The sequence below is a fragment of the Mugil cephalus genome, chromosome 9, assembly GCF_022458985.1.
Source record: "Mugil cephalus isolate CIBA_MC_2020 chromosome 9, CIBA_Mcephalus_1.1, whole genome shotgun sequence".
In the NCBI taxonomy this organism is placed as follows: domain Eukaryota; kingdom Metazoa; phylum Chordata; class Actinopteri; order Mugiliformes; family Mugilidae; genus Mugil; species Mugil cephalus.
Genome location: NC_061778.1, coordinates 24,063,764 through 24,081,861, shown reverse-complemented (window position 1 = coordinate 24,081,861; position 18,098 = coordinate 24,063,764). Strand labels below are relative to the sequence as shown.

Genomic DNA, 18,098 nt, shown 5'->3' with positions numbered 1-18,098 from the left:
AAAAAGAACATCTCACAGTATATGTTGCCACATTACGTAACCGTACACCTCAGACTGTGTCAGGCCGGGGCAGCAAGTATGTGCGAGGAGAGGAGGCCCCTGTACTTTAACACGTCTACAGTACTGCATGTTCCAGGTGTGGGTTACACTGAGGACTTCATCTTTCCATGTCTTTTTTAGACAATGTCAATTAGGCCTGTATCATAGGGCAAACAATGTTCAGGGTCATTGTTCATAAAATGGCCAATAGTTGAAGTACTTTCTCGATGTAATGATTTTCACATACTCTAGCAAAAGCTTTCCTTGAATGTTAAAGAGGAATGTCACAGCAAAAACACAAATTCCAGATATCAGATAGCCAGCACTCTTTACCCGTCTATAATTAGTATTATCTTTCCAGGTATAATCAGAGAAAACAGTCATCCGATTGTTTTAAATTGTAAAACAATCAAGATAAGACACATGAGATGTGATCAGATGAGATGAGATCTGTGTTGAATCCAAGTGGGAAAAATATCAAGTGCCACCGTAGCAATTTTCTGTATACCTGCATTTATGGTTGTGTGAAGGAACTCGAAATTAGAATAAAACTAATGTCTAATCAGAGCTTGCATTAACGCCTCAAGCAGACATGTTGTCCCATATGTACTTTTTTTTGCTGAGGGTTTCTTCCTGTTAAAAGAGTATTTCCTTAATGCTCGCTGTGGTGGCTTCAGATTCTGGGTTCTGAAAGGTACTAAAGACAGGTTTGATTGTTACTGATACAATCAATAGTGTTTGAACTGAGGTGTCTGCTGCTATGACTATCAGTCATTTGAGAACAATAAAGAAAGTGCTATCATATTCCCTCTCATTATATCAAATTTTCACTTTTCCAGGAAAAAATAAATGTCATCAACATGCTCTTCATTCTGAAGAGCTCATCATGTAATTCACACATTAAAGCCTCACACACATTATGTTCAGAACCAGTAGAATCATAGATGTGATCAGAACCATCCTGCACCAGCCTGTGGAACAATAAAAGTACTGGTGTGAACACTATTGTATGAGTGGTTTGTGGGTGTCTCTTAAAATTACTTAAACTTGACCTTAACCATCAACCATTGCACAAAGAATATTATAAATAAAGTAACCTTAGCAACAATACCTCTGATTATTATGAAATATATTACACAATTTAATCCATGACCCTGGCACTCCTCCTAAATAATTTAAAGTGTTTGAGGGGGTTTGTCTAGAAGTGAAATAAACTAGCAAATATATGCTTCAACACAGTTTAATCACGTAACCATGCAATAACAACACATTATAAGTACCTTGAAATTAAAATGAGCTGCACTATTTTGCTGTTTCAGGGAATTGCATGCTAGACCCTCTCACATGGTTACAGTTTCACAGTAGTCGTTTTTTATCACATGCTGAAGCTCCCAAATATGTCTCTATGTTGTCACATGCCATTTACGGGGATAAGCAGCTTCACATGCACTCATAGCATCCACAAGGCAGAGCGTGTCGTTATTCATTACCTCCAAATTAAATGCGGGAATGGACACATCATGACCCTTGAAAAAAGATCAAGGAAAAAGATGCTTATTCAAACATGTTGAGTGGCCAATGAGATTTTAGAGGTAACTTGATTCTTTTGTTCTCATAACATAGTATTATTATTATTATTTATTTTTTTTTTTTACTTTCATTCGTAATATGGAAATTAGAGTGAATGCAAATCATCCTATTGTATCACAACTAATTGGAACAAATGTTAAGGACACCAAGAACATGTGAAGATTATTTAGATTTGGGGTTTAATCAGAGCATAATTAGTTACCATGGGACAGGAATAACACTGTTGAGACATTGTGTCGAACAATGTTAGAGTATTAACAAGCATCACTTTAACCAAGATATATTTTACAGATACCATCTCTGTTATATGGAATGGTGATATGGAAAGTGGAAGTCTTTTGACAGCACTGAAAAGAGTAAAACACCAGTCAGAATATTTAAGTTGTGGATGCAGTGCTGGACAATTAATGAATGAATTAAGACCAACATTTATATTCTATGTCCTACTTTGTTTACATTGTCCAGTGCCAATAATTCACCATACGTTAGTAAAGCACATTAGTCTCACTTCCATGAACTATTGTTAATTATCGTGCATTTCAGCCTGTTAGACTTTGCCTAGTGTTGAATGCTTCATTCTTAGTTTTAATTTTCATGTGATTCTAACAAAATGCACCATTGAAAGGATACAGTGTTATATGTTAAGATTCATGACATGGTCAGTATATGCTTTAATTGTTTTGGTTTATTGGGAGTTAGATAGAACTGGTGTAATTATAGTGCAATATTTGCAATGAACTACTTACTTTACTATGAACACACGTCCCTGTAAACGATTCCCCAAGGGCACTGGTGGGAAGTAACCAAGTACATTCAGTACTGCACTAAATGACCAAGTTGTGCTGCTCCTCTACTACATTTATTTGACTTTTCGATTGAAGATCATAGACAGTGGATTATTAAACAGCGTCATACAGCACAGTGGTAAAGATTAAACAAAGTGTTTCTCACATTTTTGGCTTCTGGTATCTAAAAGCAGGCTGTAGTCAGAGTAACGTTTCAGATGCAGCATTATCAGTTTATGAATGAATTCCTCTGAACTTTTTGTTTAATGTCAGTAAATGCTCACATGAGCCAATATCTAACCACAAATCAAGGATTAGATGCATCACAAGTCCAGCCAAGAAGTCTTTTCTTTTTCCCTCTCCCATTAATCATCTGATGCCCTCCTAACATGTATCAGCCGTCTTTGACAGTAAGCTGAATATGAAACAGTTCAGTTTCCTCCACCTCCAGCCGCTACTACCTGTTGCCTACATTACATTGATTACATTAATAATCTGCGTTGTCATATATAATAATTAATCAGCCAGGGCGACCAAAGCAGTCATTTTATGTCAGTAATGTAAATCAAATTTCTGCTGATGCCTATGTACTTTTACTCAAGTAGGATTTGTCATGCAGGGATTGTAATGGAGTATTTTGACTTTTCGTTATTGGTACTTTTACATCCGCCAGAGCTGGAGATATAATTACTATGCAGTGAGGAACCTCAAGACCCCCTGACCCAGGGATGAGATCGAATAATATTTAATAGTACCTTGAAGCGGAACCCCCGGTAGTTGCGTTTTGACACGTCAGCTGACGGTGCCGGACACATTTAGATGCTGCACGCGGCGCACTTCCTGCCTCTTCTATTTTGACGTCCACCGATGTCACCAGTGTAAAGTCAAACGGTAGTCTTCTTCTTGTGTTTCTTATCTTAGTCGAGAGGCCGTCGATTTTTTGATTGAATAAAGTTAATAATAAAAACCCATCTCCCGCTGATTGGCTCTGTGATTCAGCCGTTTGTGTACTGTGCTTTGTGTTGGCATGCTGTCATCGGCAGGTATGCATGGATTCACCTCTTGATTTACTTTTCCTTTTCATCCATGTCTAGTTTTTATGTTTTATATTTGTCATAGCGTTGTGTTTTAGACAGTTTTTTCAATTTAAGTCTGTTTATCTACAATACGCCGCCACACGTCATTGTAAGGCGACCGCTGCGAACTTTAAATGAACAAATGAATTGATGAAGCTGCTTCATAATTATGCCGTAACATCATATTAATATAGAATGAGTGTGTAGCTTTTTTTTAGGACTAATTTCTTTTTCTTGTTCTCCCTGAAATGCTCATCTCTTTATTCTCGGCCCTCTTATTTCTAATTAAACACAGCCCGTAACTTATTGTTATTATAATGGTTATTGATTGCAAAATTTTTGATTGATACAAAGTATTTACACATCCCTTTTTCTTGGATATTGAAATGTGAATACACACTGTACTAGTAGTCTGTTGATCATTGAACTCCCTCAGTACAACTGTTTGAGTCAAGTGTAGTCAATATGTTACTTTTTGTAGCTCGCTGCCTTTTCCCCCCAGTGTAGTCATTGCATGTCCAGTAAACTTATATCATCACACAAACCTTTATTTCAACGTTGTGTTGCACTTTGTGGCATTTGTGTACTATATCTGTACTCTTGCTGTGATCACCTCTGCTTTTTTCTGATTTGTTTTTATTATGCCTAAGTAAAATCATTTATGGTAGTCTCATATAACTTGCACCTAACCATAAATCTGTTTATCTGTTTCAGTGTTTCTCTCTGATCTCATCTTGCAGATTCGCTGAGGGCGCAGCCGGTTTGATGCCCACCACTCCACGATGGAGCCCTTAGATTTGATCACACACAAAAACAGGCGGCAGAGGAAGCCGGCGGCTGGCATGATCCCGCCTGAAAACACAAGGGACATGCTCAGGGCACGGACAAGCTCCTCGGAGTCGGAAGTGGAAGACGAAACAGCGGACCTTGTCAGAGGATCGGACTCTGAGGACAGGAGGCACTGCAGGGTCCGGCCTGGGGTCCGTGGCGAGCTGGGGAATGTTTTGCTGCTTCTGTTCCTCTATGTACTGCAAGGTATACCTCTTGGGCTGGCTGGCAGCATCCCTCTGATCTTACAGAGCAAGAACGTCAGCTACAAAGACCAAGCCTTCTTCAGCTTCGTCTTCTGGCCTTTTAGTCTCAAGCTTCTGTGGGCACCGCTGGTGGATGCACTGTACTTCAGCAGGTTTGGGAGAAGGTAAGAAAGATGCCTATGAAGTAGTTTTGCTGATCTTTAAAATGTGCCCTTTTTTTCTTTATTCTGTGCATCTTTTTCCTAATGATATCTCTCTCCTACTTCCCCCGCCTCCCACATATCTCTGCAGAAAATCGTGGCTGGTGCCCACACAGTACCTGCTGGGCTTATTCATGCTCTACCTTTCTGTTACGGTGAATTCGCTGCTGCAGAGTGAGAGCGGCCCGAATGTGTTAACACTTACTGCAGTCTTCTTTATGCTCGCGTTCCTGGCAGCCACGCAGGTAAACAGAAATAAACACAGCAATACAAACACTCTGTTATATTCAGAACGGTAAAGGCATTCATTTTACCTTCTCTGTGTTTAAGGATATAGCTGTGGATGGTTGGGCCCTGACAATGTTATCTAGGGAAAATGTGGGCTATGCATCTACATGTAACTCCGTGGGCCAGACAGCCGGCTACTTCCTGGGGAACGTGCTTTTCCTGGCTCTGGAGTCAGCTGACTTTTGCAACAAATACCTCAGAATGGAGCCAAAGGAATCGGGCATTGTCACCCTGCCAGGTATTCATCCGTAACTTGATGCATCAAAAAGGCAGCAGATTAAATTGAACGATAATTGTTTGGGATAAATGGAATAAGATGTATTTTTCTGTTCTTCTGGTGCAGATTTCCTGTTCTTTTGGGGAGTGGTGTTCATGGTTTCCACCACTCTGGTAGCCATCTTTAAAAGGGAAAATGAACATGGTAAAGGGAAGAGGAGAGTCCCAGAGGAGACTAAAGGCGTCACGGAAACCTACAAGCTGCTGTTCTCCATCATCAAGATGCCCACAGTCTTCACCTTTTGTGCCCTGCTTCTCACTGCTAAAGTACTTAAACGTCACCAGATAAATGTTTGGTTAAATGTGGCCGTGCAGTTTTGCACATGTGTTGTTATGCGGAAGTTAACCTTCATGCATGTTCTCTGTGTGTTTTAGATCGGTTTCTCTGCAGCAGATGCAGTTACAGGCCTGAAGCTGGTGGAGGCTGGAGTTCCCAAGGAGCAGCTGGCGTTGCTGGCTGTGCCCATGGTGCCTCTGCAGATCCTTCTTCCAGTGATCATCAGTAAATACACAGCGGGGCCCAGGCCGCTAGACATCTTCTACAAGGCATTCCCTTTCAGGTTGTAACACATGCATGCATAAAGGCCTGTGCGTCCTGTCCACATCGTCTACAACAATGAGCCTTGTCTTGTGTTTCAGGTTACTTATAGGGCTGGAGTATGCTCTGCTGGTGTGGTGGACCCCCAGCGTAAAACGAGAAGGAGGCTTCCCTGTTTACTACTTTGCCATAGTGCTGCTAAGCTACGCTTTACATCAGGTTCAGTATTACTTTGTTTATCCTATTTATCTCTTGAGTTCTGCTTCTACACCAGATCATGCCACAGTTTATCCAACTGGCAGGATTATAGCAGCACAGAGACCTCTAAGACGGGACTGTTGACTCTCTGTGAAGAGTGTGTGTTCAGTAAATTAACAGTTAATTAAGTCCTCCTTGTGTTTTCTCTCCAGGTGGCTCTGTACAGCATGTACGTGGCCTGCATGGCCTTCCACGCCAAAGTGAGTGACCCCCTCATCGGCGGGACCTACATGACCCTGCTCAACACGGTCACTAACCTCGGAGGAAACTGGCCCTCCACCTTGGCTCTGTGGATGGTCGACCCTCTGACCTCCAAGGAATGTCAGGGGGCTGCCGGTCAGAGCTGCGGCTCAGCAGAAGAAGCAGGGGTGAGTTCCCAGGGGAAGCATCGAGACGGTGTGCGTGTTCTCATCCTGAAAAGCACAAACTTCACATTTTATCCCTGTTCTCGCCTCCAGCTGTGCATCAGGGAAGGCGGCGCTTGCGTGACCACGTTGGATGGCTACTACGTGGAGTCCGTGGTGTGCGTGGTGATCGGTTTAGCCTGGTGGCTGTGGTTAGGGAAGAAGATGAGGCGGCTGCAGGAGCAGAGCTCTGCAGCGTGGAGGTGCAAAGTGGATCAGTGACGACGCCCGGCCAGCCACAGACACTTCTTGGTGCACTGCATATCCTACTGGTAATTGCTGGACAAACTGTAATTTCTTCTTCAAGCTCCTGGTCTTTCATCTCTGGTTCAGAGAACATTCGCCCTCACACTCTGTCGCTTCTGTCACCTTAAAGCACGTTCTCAGAATACTGTTGTTGTCTTCTCTTGAGGTAGGAATCTGCCTAATTATCCCTCTTGTTAACTGTCAAAGTGTCCTACTGGTGTCAGACTAGCTAAAAACTCTCATGCTGCTTGAAATAGCTCAACCAAACCAGAGCGAAGTCAAAGAGTACATTCAAACCATTTTCTGGGTTTGTTTTAACTTGCTTGGATTGCCAAGTTAAATCATGTAAAGTGGTTTTAGTAAAACTCAGCTCCTCAGACTTGTTTACCATCCTGGCCACCATTTGAACTACATTAAAAATGTGTTTAAGGGGCAAAAAATGCAGAACATACTGATGCACTCATCTAATGTGACCGTAAGATCTCCCGTTGGTGTCTGATCTGATGCAGGCTGACCAAATCCATCTGGTAAACCAAACCAAAACCCAGTGTGAAGAATACCTGTTTGACTCTGATCTGAACCAGAATTTCTTTAAACGATTATTTAAATCTGTTCCTGTAGAGTAATTTGTGCCTTGTTTAGTTTTTCTTTTGAAAAACAATTCAAAGCCAGCGTCGTCTGATCTGAAGGTAGAGGACGTGGCAGTGGACTGAAGTTAAATGGATGAAAAGTCATTGTGTAATACTGTCATCTGGTGCATCGGCTGCTTTCATTTATTTCTCTCAATGAAGTTGAGTTCTACAGAAGCCGTCAGAGACAAAAATAAAAAAATGAATCACCTGTTCTTATGTAGAATTTCATTTGCACACTATCTAATATGAACCAGTACCGTCACTTGTTGCATTCAGTTGCTTTGTTGAAGGAATATTATCTATTACATCTAATAATATTACTCACCATTATTTGCCATTTACCATTGGGACATCTTGTTTTTCAGTAAGGCCTTTTACCATATTACCTTACATTCATTACAATTATACACCAATCAGGCATATCATTACAACCACCTTCCTATATTACACAAGTCGGTCTCCCTTGTGCCTGTTCTTCCTGTTTTCTGAGTTGTTCCTAAACTGTTTTTGTGTGTGTGTGTCTGTGTCAGGCTGCATCCTGCTGGGGATGGCTGCTGCCATCAAGGGGTGTCATTGCTATGGGGTGGGGGTGTCTGGTCTGGTCTACGTGGGTGCTACATGTCTAAGTAACATCCATATGAATTAAGGCCAGGTCCAAATGTTTCCCAGCAGAACATTGTGTTGTCACAAGATGGTCAATGTTATTTACTTCTTCTGTCTGTGGACTTAATGTTGTGGCTGATTGGTGCAACTGTTATCATTTTCTTCCGTTGTGTTGTTGTCATATTTCTATTTTCAGCAAGGATCTAGTGGAGCGTAGGCACCATTCTCCCGTTTTACAGATACAATATTACTACAATAAGCAAACATCCGTCAGTAGGTATTAGTGGGGTGTAAACACCAGCCATCAGGTAGAAATGGTCGGGTTGAGCTGTAGTAATGAATAATGCTGTAATAACCCTCTGTTGCTTCACCATTAAAAATACAGCACATGTCGCAGGTGCATATGGGTTTTTATCACTCGCTGTTGCCTGTAATAAATACACTGCAGTTATTACCCACAGGACATTTCAGATCCCCGACCAGCAGCCTTCCTGATAAATTCATGGGTGTTTTTCATACTGTAGAACTGAATGTTACGATATTTTTCTCAAGCACAATCAGGGTTCGTGTAAGGGTTCGAGCTACAGGTCAAAAGGTCCATTATCTTTGAATTACTGAGTCATCCAGCCACCATGTAACCAAAAAAACTAACAAAACCTAAGCTGAAACAAAGATTATTTCACTTGCTTGAAGACATTTCACCACTCATCCAACTACCTTCGTCAGTTCTAAGTGACTGGTGGGGAAGTTTGGGTTTTTATTAGATGAGTGTCGGCGACTAGAAATTCACACAGTCTCAGGTTATTGATAATGACCAGATACTTACTTCCAGTTGGAGGAATTAGTTTCAGGTGGCAGCCGAATGGCATATTAATGTCCAGACTCTAGTTTTTGTTTTTTTTTCATCTGATTCAGCAGAAATGAAGTCCCTCGTACTATACATCACACTTACACAACCTTTCATATTATGGGGCCTTCAATGTTTTTGAAGTGACTGAATTTCATTCATGTTTTTTTTTGGCATTATAATGACACTGTATTTATTTTGATTTTTGAAAAACATTATAGCAGATAAGACCGTGTTCTTCTATTGACTACAAACGCATTCCTTATTTGTCAGCACTTATTGTTGTAGTGCCTGTAACTGTCCTGTAGGTGGTGGTAAAGTTTTTAATTTCATTTCCTCATTAACTTCGACATTTTTGTTTTTAAAGTACGTTTGAATTTTTTGCACTGTTTTTGTTTACGAGTCCAAATCTCAAATCAAATAAAGAAAAAGGAATAAAACACAGGGTATGGTGAGGAATTTGAATGTGCTAGCAGCTGTTGCCATTGGAAGGCTGCAGATTTTAAATAAATCTCTGTAATTAAAAAAAAAAATATATACACACACTTATGAGGTCTGTAGTTGTTTTTCTTCCAGTACACAAAAGACACGACCCACTTTTTTTCAGCGTTTTATTTATAATTCTCTTGCTTTTCAGGAATTCTAAAACTTCCATCCTAAACAAGTTAATGCTGATGCAGGAGCCTGTAAATGTTGCCCCAGTTTTTTTTTTTTTTTTTTTTTTTTTGGAGAATTAAACCCCTGTAGCGGCAGACAGTGTCCAGATCAACTGGCGGCACGGTCTCTCCAGTATGAATCGCCCCAGGGGCGTCTGACGTCCCAGGCCGCAGAGACCCAGCGCGTCCCTGTGCAGCGCAGCACCGAGATGAGTTTGAGGGTCTGGGCGATGGTGGGGGAAAGCGACGTCCGTCTGAATTGTGTCTGGTGACAGCTAATCCAGTGATTAGTGCGCAGATAGCCGACGTGTGGATCCCACATCAAATAAGCCGTTTCACAAGTCATCCACAACATTAATGCTCAAAGAACGTAAAAAGTCAACTTTTTTTTTTCTTGTTTAATTTAGGCTCTCTCTGATTCATCACTGATGTATAGCACAGATAATGCATCCATCTTGTAAAACCTCGTAAGACATAAAGCTATATTCATCAATACCAGAACTCTGCCTGTCTACTACTACTACTCAATGATCCTTCATTTGATCATTTTTTTAAATAATGAACCTAATTAATATTCCATTCAGAGCCAGGAAGCATTTTGTCTAAGAAGAAGTCAAAATCTTCCAATGGAAGCAATTTCCTCACTGGCATTCATTCAAATCGCACAAAGCACTTTGGACATGTCGTACATTAGACTGTGTTTCAGTTTGAATCACTTGCACGCTGTGTGATACATCATCAGCTCTGATTCACACACAAGCTGCAGCTCCTCTAAACGTTTTCAGTCCGTCTAGTCCATTTGAGAGGATAAAAGGGGGAACAGAAGACCGAGGTCAGCAGACCTGAGGTGATGGAGAAGTGGTGAGATGGTGATGTTGTCTGTAGCACTTAGTTGAAGCACGCTCGAGTCCCAAACGTGCGCACAAACTCCAGGTTGTGACAGTTCATGTAGTGTGCGGATGTGCAATTTTGGATTTTTCATTGTCTCTAGCATCCGTATCTTGTTTGATTTTCTTTAAAAAAAAAAATATATATCAATAAAGAAAAAGAAAAAAAGTCAAGAAATAAACTCTCCTAAACGGGCGGGGCGGGGTCATAGGTTCATACGTAGATGCTCGGGGCGTTTGGCCACAACAGGGTAGGCTTGCTGCTTCATCTGAGCGAGGTTGACCCCGGCCGGCTGACGGATGGGGAGGGGGGCTGAGGCCTCGGAGCTGGACGTGACATCCATCTGCTCTGGGGTGGACACTTCCATGGCCTGGTCCTGAGGAGACTGGAGGACGCTCGGTCCTCCGCCTTGGAGGAGGGGGCTCCGGGCCCAGCAGTCTCCTGCTGAGAACTTGACTGGGCTTGAAGGACAGAGGAGAGAAACAAAAGGAAGAGACAAAAAAGGTCGTGTGTGTTTTTAGTGATCGGAAACACTGCACGTTTGGTTCCATGTGTCTTTTCAACAGTCTCATTCATTTGTCCCCACTGACATACCTGAGAGGTGTTCTCGGGCTGCCCATGATCCGCCGAGGTGAGCGGACTTTTGGCTCAAATGAGAAGCGTTCTTTGATGTTTTCCAGCACTGATGGAGCAACGTAAGTGAAACCCTAGAAAAACACAGACAGGAGATGAGTAGGAAACAGACGTGTGTTCGGGGTAGAAGTAGAGCCAATGAGACAAATGATCTGTTACTAACTGACCACGGCTGCTGAACGTGACAGATTTCACTTTTGCCGTAGTAATTATTACTGCTCTGTGAAACAACAGCTACATGTACGTGGACATCAGAATAAAAAGTGCCTCATTAATCGCTCAAAGGGAATTTACAGTCTAACTGAGAGGCGGTGAAAAACCCATGACAGTATCAGCACTTAGTAACCATACACAAGCTCTCAGAGTAAAATGAAGACATTTTCCTGCTTGTGTACAGAGTCAACATCAGGTGACTTGAGGCCGTGTGGTAGAGAAATGAGTTGTTCAAACAAGTGTTTGAAATGATTAACGAAGCCAGACCTGATGTTGGCAGTTCTGCTTAAAACGTGGTCATCGTCTTATATTGAGTGAGTCTTATAACAGATGGGATTCTCCACACTGGGAAAAACCACTATTCATAAGAACCTCATAAATGATTAACTTGCGTCTGAAAACGTTAGCTTATTGGTTTGCCTCTTGGCATCATGACGTAACGACCTAAAACGAGGAATGAACATTATTAGAACAAGGAGAAGTTGAGGAGAGCGCAGGCAGAAGTTACCAGGAAGGCTTGATTGGCACTCTCGCTGAGGGTGGAGTCATCCGGGCTGTCCACTGGCGTCTGACTGGTGAACTTCGAGTCAAACTGACTCACGTCTTCTGCTGATTGCTGCAAAGATACAACAAACACAGGTGAGCAGGTGTCGCAACATGAGCGGACGTGACGGCGAGCGGGAGACGGCCTGAAACGTTAGAACACCTGGATTCAGTTCCCGAAACGTACTCCAAACCTGAAATTCAAGAAGCGACGTTTGTGAGCGTTGAACCTGAAACTAGAGGAAGCTCAGCACCCCCGCCCCGCCCGATACTCACCAGGAAAGGCTTGAAGGGAGGCTCCACTTTCCGCGCCAGCAGATCCTCCCAGTTGATGTGTCGAAAGAAGGGATGAGCCTGTGGGATAAAGAGACTACGATTAGAAGGTCGAGAAACAGTAGTCCGCTAAACATGTATTTAAACTAAGTGTGCCTTAGAGGGGATTGTGGCGAGACTGAAGCTTAAGAAGCATGTACACTAATCAGCCATAACATTATGTACGCCTGGCGAATTTCATGTAGGTCTCCTTTTGCAACAAAAACAGCCTTAATCCAAGGCAACAGGCACTCTATTAGATATCTGAAGGTGTGAGGTGGTATTTGGCAGCATGTACTGTGTGTTCTGACGCCTTTCTATCAGAACCAGCCTGAACTTTTAAGAGGAAGAAACCTTGAGCAGAACCCAGCTCATATGGAGAGAACCATCTGCCTGGCGACACAAATGCTGTAGTTACTCACGTCCCCCCACTTGCCCATTATTCCTGCTTCCAACATAAATACTGAGGGCAAAGTGTTGACTTATATCCCATCTACTCACAGGTGCCATAATAATGAACCAGTGTTATTCACTTCACCCATTAGTGGTCATAATGTTATGAATGATCAGTGTATATTCTGATACATTAACTACTGGCAGCAGCTAAAAAGAAGAGCTACACCCACGCTTGCTTCATAGAGAATTTCCCTACTCTAGGATGAATAAAGGTATATCTTATTTTAAACTGATGAACAGAATCCCCCCCCCCCAACATATAAGGTAAGATGTAGGATGTATGAGTGCTTTCACACATTCGACGTGTTTTACCGCCGTGAATATTCTCACCTGCACTTCCGTGGCGTCCCCTGCTCCTGCTCCCAGCCGCGATGACGCGTTCCTCTTCAGCAACTGCACAACCAAAACAGCACTGAAATGTCAAAAGGATAATACCCGGTGGCGAGGCAAGTAACCTGAGCTCAGGGAAAAACAGCAAATACCCGTTTGAGGAGATCTCTGGCTTCTTGCGTGAGGTAAGGCGGGAGGCTGAGCTTGCACTTCAGGATCTTGTCGATGGTCTTTTTGCGGTTTTCCCCTGTGAACGGTGGCTACAGTAGAGAGGGGGGAAAAAAGAAAACCACAGAAGTCAAAATTTTGATAAATATTTTATAAGAGTCCATTAATATTTGTGAAGCAGAGAGCTTTTTTTAGGTTGTAAATTTTTAACCGACCGCTCCCGTGAGCATGTCGTACATCAGGGCGCCCAGACTCCACCAGTCCACTGCTCTGTTGTGCCCGCTCCTCATCAAGATCTCTGGAGCCCTGTAACAATGCCATAAGCCTTGATGAGTTAAAGAGCAAAAATCATCAGTGAGCTTGAACAAAAAAAATAAAATAAATAATCATAGCGAAGCAACTGAATGAGATCGAAAACACAGACTTACATGTATTCAATGGTACCACAGAAAGTGTGAGTGACGGTGCCGTCGTGAATCGACTCTTTACACAAACCAAAGTCTGTCAACTTTACGTGACCTGAAAAGGACACGGCAAGCATTCGTTTACAATGCTGTTTTCTGAACCAGCATTCAGTTAGAACAAGTTAATCCAATGTGAAAATGAATCATCACACGGTTAAATATCCTCCGTCTGCATCCACCTTGATTGTTGAGCATGATGTTCTCAGGCTTGAGGTCTCTGTAGATGATGCCCTTCTGGTGCAGGTGGCCCAGAGCCATGGAGATCTCTGCCAGGTAAAAACTAGAGAGTGGAACAGAAGACTTTTCACTCAGCGCAATAAAACTGCTGCCAAGAAATGGCGCTTTGTATCTAAACAAAGGAATAAGAGCACTTTCTGCTTTGTGCTCACCAGGCTGTGTCCTCCATGAAGATGCCCTCCCTCTCCAGCTGCATGAAGAGCTCTCCTCCTGAACACACATTTGTGACACGTCAAACATTTGGTGGAAAGGAGGGGTGAGAAAGCAAACTGTGCCATGGCTGGATGACACGCGCATGCGTGGTGTGCACTGACCACTCAGGTACTCCAGGATGAGGTACAGCTTCCCTCCTGTCTGGAAGGCGTAGATGAGGTCGACAATGAAGGGGTGCTTCACCTCCTCCAGGATGTTCCTCTCGGCCTTGGTGTGGGCCGTGTCCTTGGCGTTACGCACGATCATAGCCTGGTGGCCCCCGATGAAGACAAACAAATGAGCGTCAGTGAAGGAGCAGAGAGGAGCAAAGAGAGGAGACGCAGACCTCTAGCCTACGGGCTTCTGTTCATAGTGCGACGAGTATTAACATCAAACATCAGCAAATTATTATTATACAGTAATTCATACATTAAATTTAACATCTACATCTACACACTGACTGTCCTTTAAATCACTCAAATGAATGCATTACAGAGGTTTACGATGACAACTATTAAAATAGATGCAGCAGAGTAGGAATCATATGCGGAACAACAATATTAATAAACGGAGCACCACTGTGGTTTTATATGTGCACAGATAGTACCTTCAGTTCCTCTCCACCCACCCCTCCTCCCTGCTGCTCTTAGTTCTGTTTACGAACCACTTCTGTCTGTCTCGAAGCTAAACAGCTGACTGCCAGCGAATCAGTTACAACGGGCTGATAATGAGGACCATTACCATTTTATTTGAAATCTCAGCCCACACAGACTTCCTGTACTGGACAGCCGAAGGAAACTGTTTTTAATGGCTCTACTACGCTACTGGCCTTTATCAAGCATCTCAAACATCATGGCAGTCCAGCCTCAGAGAACAGAACACACTCCGACTCTGAGTCCGACTTCTCTCTTCAGAGTAAACGACATGGGGCATTACATCATTAAATTATTTGTGTCTTAAGTGTCTTTTGCACTTTTTTTTTTTTTATTTGGGTAAGGGATACAAACAAGTTTTACTCCAATCTGATCTTTGGAAAAGCTCTACATCAAATTAGGAATGCACACTGCATATTTTACCCCTCACTGTCCACCGGCTGGCAAATCCTGGCAGGTTAGGACACATCTGCAACTCTCCTAATCCCAGAACAAGGATCCCTTCCTCAGTAGAAAAGCTCCATATGTCAGTGACATAAATATTTTGGGGCATCGGGACTGATTCAATCCCCTGAGATGCTTCATAAATACCTCTATCCCAGCACTACGGGTCTCTATCGGAGCTGTGCGGCACATAAACGCTCTCGCAGCTGAACAATCAAAACGAGAGACTGAACTCTGGCAAGCCTTCAATGTGTCACTAGGGTCGTTAGCCAATCAGGAGCAGAAGCAGCGTGAATCTAATGTGCTGAGTGTTTAGAGGTGCCAAGGCTGCAGTAGGGCAGCGCAGATGGCAATCTACCAACTAGCAGTGAAATCTTACCCCACCGCTGCCTTCAGCGACAGCCAGTATTTGCAGACAGAAGCACCGTAATGTTGATTTATGACAACAATCATGGTATTAAGTTCATATGGCACAACCTTAGAGCAGCTCTACATCCTACGTCCCTGCAAGTGACGTAACTCGATTGTGTTTGGAGTCGATGAGGGGGAAAAGTACCTTTTTTAAAACTTTCATGGCAAATATTTTGCCAGATGCGGCTCCGACAACTTTCCGAACTTGGAAAACCTGCACAGCAAGGAAAGTGAAATGGAAGGGTAAGAACAGCCGGGCAAAGTAAATATTACTCCACACTTCAGGTTAAACAGGCTGACCAATATGTGCACGTTCAGTCTGCATTTTATCCATACTACCTTTCCATAGCCGCCCTTCCCCAGGACCCGCAGTAGCTCAAAGCACTCCGGTCTGATGTTCTCCGTGCCCTGATTGACGTTGTCCTCAGAGATCTCAATCTTCTCACAGTCGTCCATGTTGCTGCGTTGACACACGCTTAACGTATTACTCTCTTCAAACATACCACCATACAACGACATAATAGAGTACATAAATACTTACAACTCAAAGCCAGTGCACTGGTCCATGATTTCATTGATCTGAGCCTGGAAGGAAACACATAAACAATACAGAACAACAAGTTAGTTTTCCAATAAGAGTATGAGCAGACACTACTATATAACGAACAACAAAGTACGCTAGACATACCATCACACTGGTTACAACTAATGCACTGCACTAACTCTCCCTCCATGACTTTTTTAATGTTCAGTTTATGTTGAAGCAGCATCAGAAAGGTGGTGATTTAATTGGATGATCATTTTGGAGGACGTAATTTGTAGGTGCTGTTAAACTGGGTTGAATTAATTAGCCTAGGTCACTAACGAAGACGGGGTCAAAATAATAGAAACTTGTGTCAGTGCAACACAATACAACTCAAAAGTACTTGAAAATATAAATGAATCAAATACCATAACCTTCATGAAAGTTATTAGAAATCACCTAACTACAGAAATATCCTAACTGCTGACAATAATTTAACATGTCTATGTATTTACTCCATACCTATGCAACCGATTTGATCATTTAACTTTTCAGCAAGAAAGACAAATATCATCTTATTCCAGTTCCTCCACTTAGCAATCACTGTCACGAGAATATTTCACATGACAGCGATACTGATTGAGAAAGGGATAGTTACTTCACACTGCATCCTTCAGTGGGATAAGTTTAGTCCAGGCAGTCTGTTAACAAAGAGGTTTGGTTTCACTGCTACGCAGTGATTGGATACTCCTGAACAGTAGCTGCTGTGGTTTAATATGTCCAAATGGCACCATAAATGTGCATAAATGTCATGGTGAAAAACATTTAGCAAAGGACAAAGCTTGTTTACCTTCATGAGACACATGCACAGACTATGCGTGTGCAGCCCATTTATGTACACTACTCTCAGATAAGGCAAGTGGTTTGTTGTAATCAGGCGGCTGCAGTTGGACATGTGCACTAAGCTGTAAATGCGTGCGTCTTAACTCATTTAGCATCTTAAACATACATTAGTGTTGGTGCTTTTTATATCTCAGCATGAATGGAAACACACGGGCACCAGCTCTCCGTCCACACAGACCCACTCTGTTTCAGCCTTGCCAAAATAAACTGTTGCACACGGAGCCACATTTAACACTGCTGCACCTTTGGCCAAGTAAGGGTGGCTTGCACAACTCTAACATGACAGCAATGGACTTAAATGGGACAGCGACAGCGACGCGTGCATTGTATCGCCCGCTGATACTGCTACTGAAATAAAAATAAAAAAACTGGACAAGTGACAGCTCTGTCATGATCGCTGTCAGGCTAGCGGGGAGGGGGGGGAGCTAGCATTAGCATGTGCCGTGTCGCTGCATGGAAAGGCCCGAGAGCTCCGGCTGCAGGAGCAGGCCTCCGGTGGAGAGTCTGTGCTGTGACAGCTGCCCCAGCTCCCTCTAAAGTACCTCATCAGTCTCGTCGTCGGAGACATTTTCCTCCGGTTGGTCCAAATCAATGTCAAACACTCCAGCCATGGCAGCGCTTCGCTCGGATCGCTCCGTCACAGACCACAAGAATAACAGGCGTCCCCCACCTCATGGACAAACACACACCGCCGCCATGACCGGCTACTACACTGGGCATGCGCACTGCAAATCTCAACAAAGGGGGCGGCGACATGTTTAATTTGGTCACAAACACCACATTTAGCCTACATCTAAAATAACAAACATGTTGCCTCCAAACTTCAACATAGCAGTATGGTGTTTTTGCATACACAAATTAAGCACAGTGATTTTTATTTGTATTGTAGCATACTTGCTGATTTAAATTAATTTATATACTGTATATATTCCTATATCCATGTAAAATATGTAATAGTATAAATTATATATGATTATTGTTATATAATATAATAATATATGTTATTATTGTTATATCACATATAATATTCATATACATTAAAGAAAAATATTTTAAACATAAAACGGCGTGCTTAACAAAAACACTGGGAAGGCATGACAAAAGATACAATACTAGCATAAAATGAACAATAATCAGAATAATATGCATATGAATAAGTTTTTAAATTTAATTAAATTTAATTTGTGATGCTTATTTGCTTATGTGACGCTTATAGTTAGTCTGGTAATAGAGCATGCAGTCGTGATCATGTCGAC

General features: G+C 42.5%; 2 protein-coding genes across 5 annotated transcripts; one reads left to right on the top strand and one right to left on the bottom strand.

Moving 5' to 3' along the window:
• The first annotated feature begins 3,226 nt into the window (after positions 1-3,226).
• On the top strand, positions 3,227-7,578 carry slc33a1 (solute carrier family 33 member 1). 4 transcript variants are annotated; one of them, XM_047595141.1, is made up of 9 exons: positions 3,227-3,305; positions 4,231-4,688; positions 4,816-4,969; positions 5,055-5,250; positions 5,356-5,555; positions 5,664-5,848; positions 5,928-6,045; positions 6,237-6,452; positions 6,543-7,578. In XM_047595141.1, the coding sequence occupies exons 2-9, from the start codon at positions 4,273-4,275 to the stop codon at positions 6,708-6,710; spliced, it is 1,653 nt and encodes a 550-aa protein (XP_047451097.1). In that variant the 5' UTR covers positions 3,227-3,305; positions 4,231-4,272; the 3' UTR covers positions 6,711-7,578. The 4 variants fall into 4 exon arrangements, with proteins under 4 accessions (XP_047451097.1, XP_047451096.1, XP_047451095.1 ...); XM_047595140.1 differs by having other exon boundaries at positions 3,252-3,457; positions 4,205-4,688; XM_047595139.1 differs by having other exon boundaries at positions 3,253-3,457.
• A 1,296-nt stretch (positions 7,579-8,874) lies between these two features.
• On the bottom strand, positions 8,875-17,567 carry rps6kb1b (ribosomal protein S6 kinase b, polypeptide 1b). Its single transcript, XM_047594092.1, has 15 exons — positions 17,385-17,567; positions 15,958-16,001; positions 15,756-15,876; positions 15,562-15,630; positions 14,031-14,178; positions 13,869-13,926; positions 13,659-13,759; positions 13,444-13,534; positions 13,231-13,321; positions 13,000-13,107; positions 12,848-12,910; positions 12,026-12,103; positions 11,715-11,822; positions 10,955-11,067; positions 8,875-10,821 (listed from the first exon to the last, which is right to left on the bottom strand). Exons 1-15 carry the CDS (start codon positions 17,451-17,453, stop codon positions 10,566-10,568), a joined length of 1,518 nt encoding a protein of 505 aa, XP_047450048.1. The 5' UTR covers positions 17,454-17,567; the 3' UTR covers positions 8,875-10,565.
• Positions 17,568-18,098: the final 531 nt, after the last annotated feature.

Bases quoted from the DNA above. Each gene is read 5' to 3' on its own strand.
- rps6kb1b (XM_047594092.1), bottom strand. From the start codon at position 17,453: ATGGCTGGAGTGTTTGACATTGATTTGGACCAACCGGAGGAAAATGTC. The intron at 13,108-13,230 runs GTCGGTTAAAAA...TCTCTACTGTAG, and splicing joins ACGACATGCTCACGGGAGCG to CCACCGTTCACAGGGGAAAA. The intron at 10,822-10,954 runs GTATGTCAGTGG...CTGTCCTTCAAG, and splicing joins AGCCCGAGAACACCTCTCAG to CCCAGTCAAGTTCTCAGCAG.
- slc33a1 (XM_047595141.1), top strand. From the start codon at position 4,273: ATGGAGCCCTTAGATTTGATCACACACAAAAACAGGCGGCAGAGGAAG. The intron at 5,251-5,355 runs GTATTCATCCGT...CTTCTGGTGCAG, and splicing joins GGGCATTGTCACCCTGCCAG to ATTTCCTGTTCTTTTGGGGA. The intron at 5,849-5,927 runs GTTGTAACACAT...CTTGTGTTTCAG, and splicing joins TACAAGGCATTCCCTTTCAG to GTTACTTATAGGGCTGGAGT.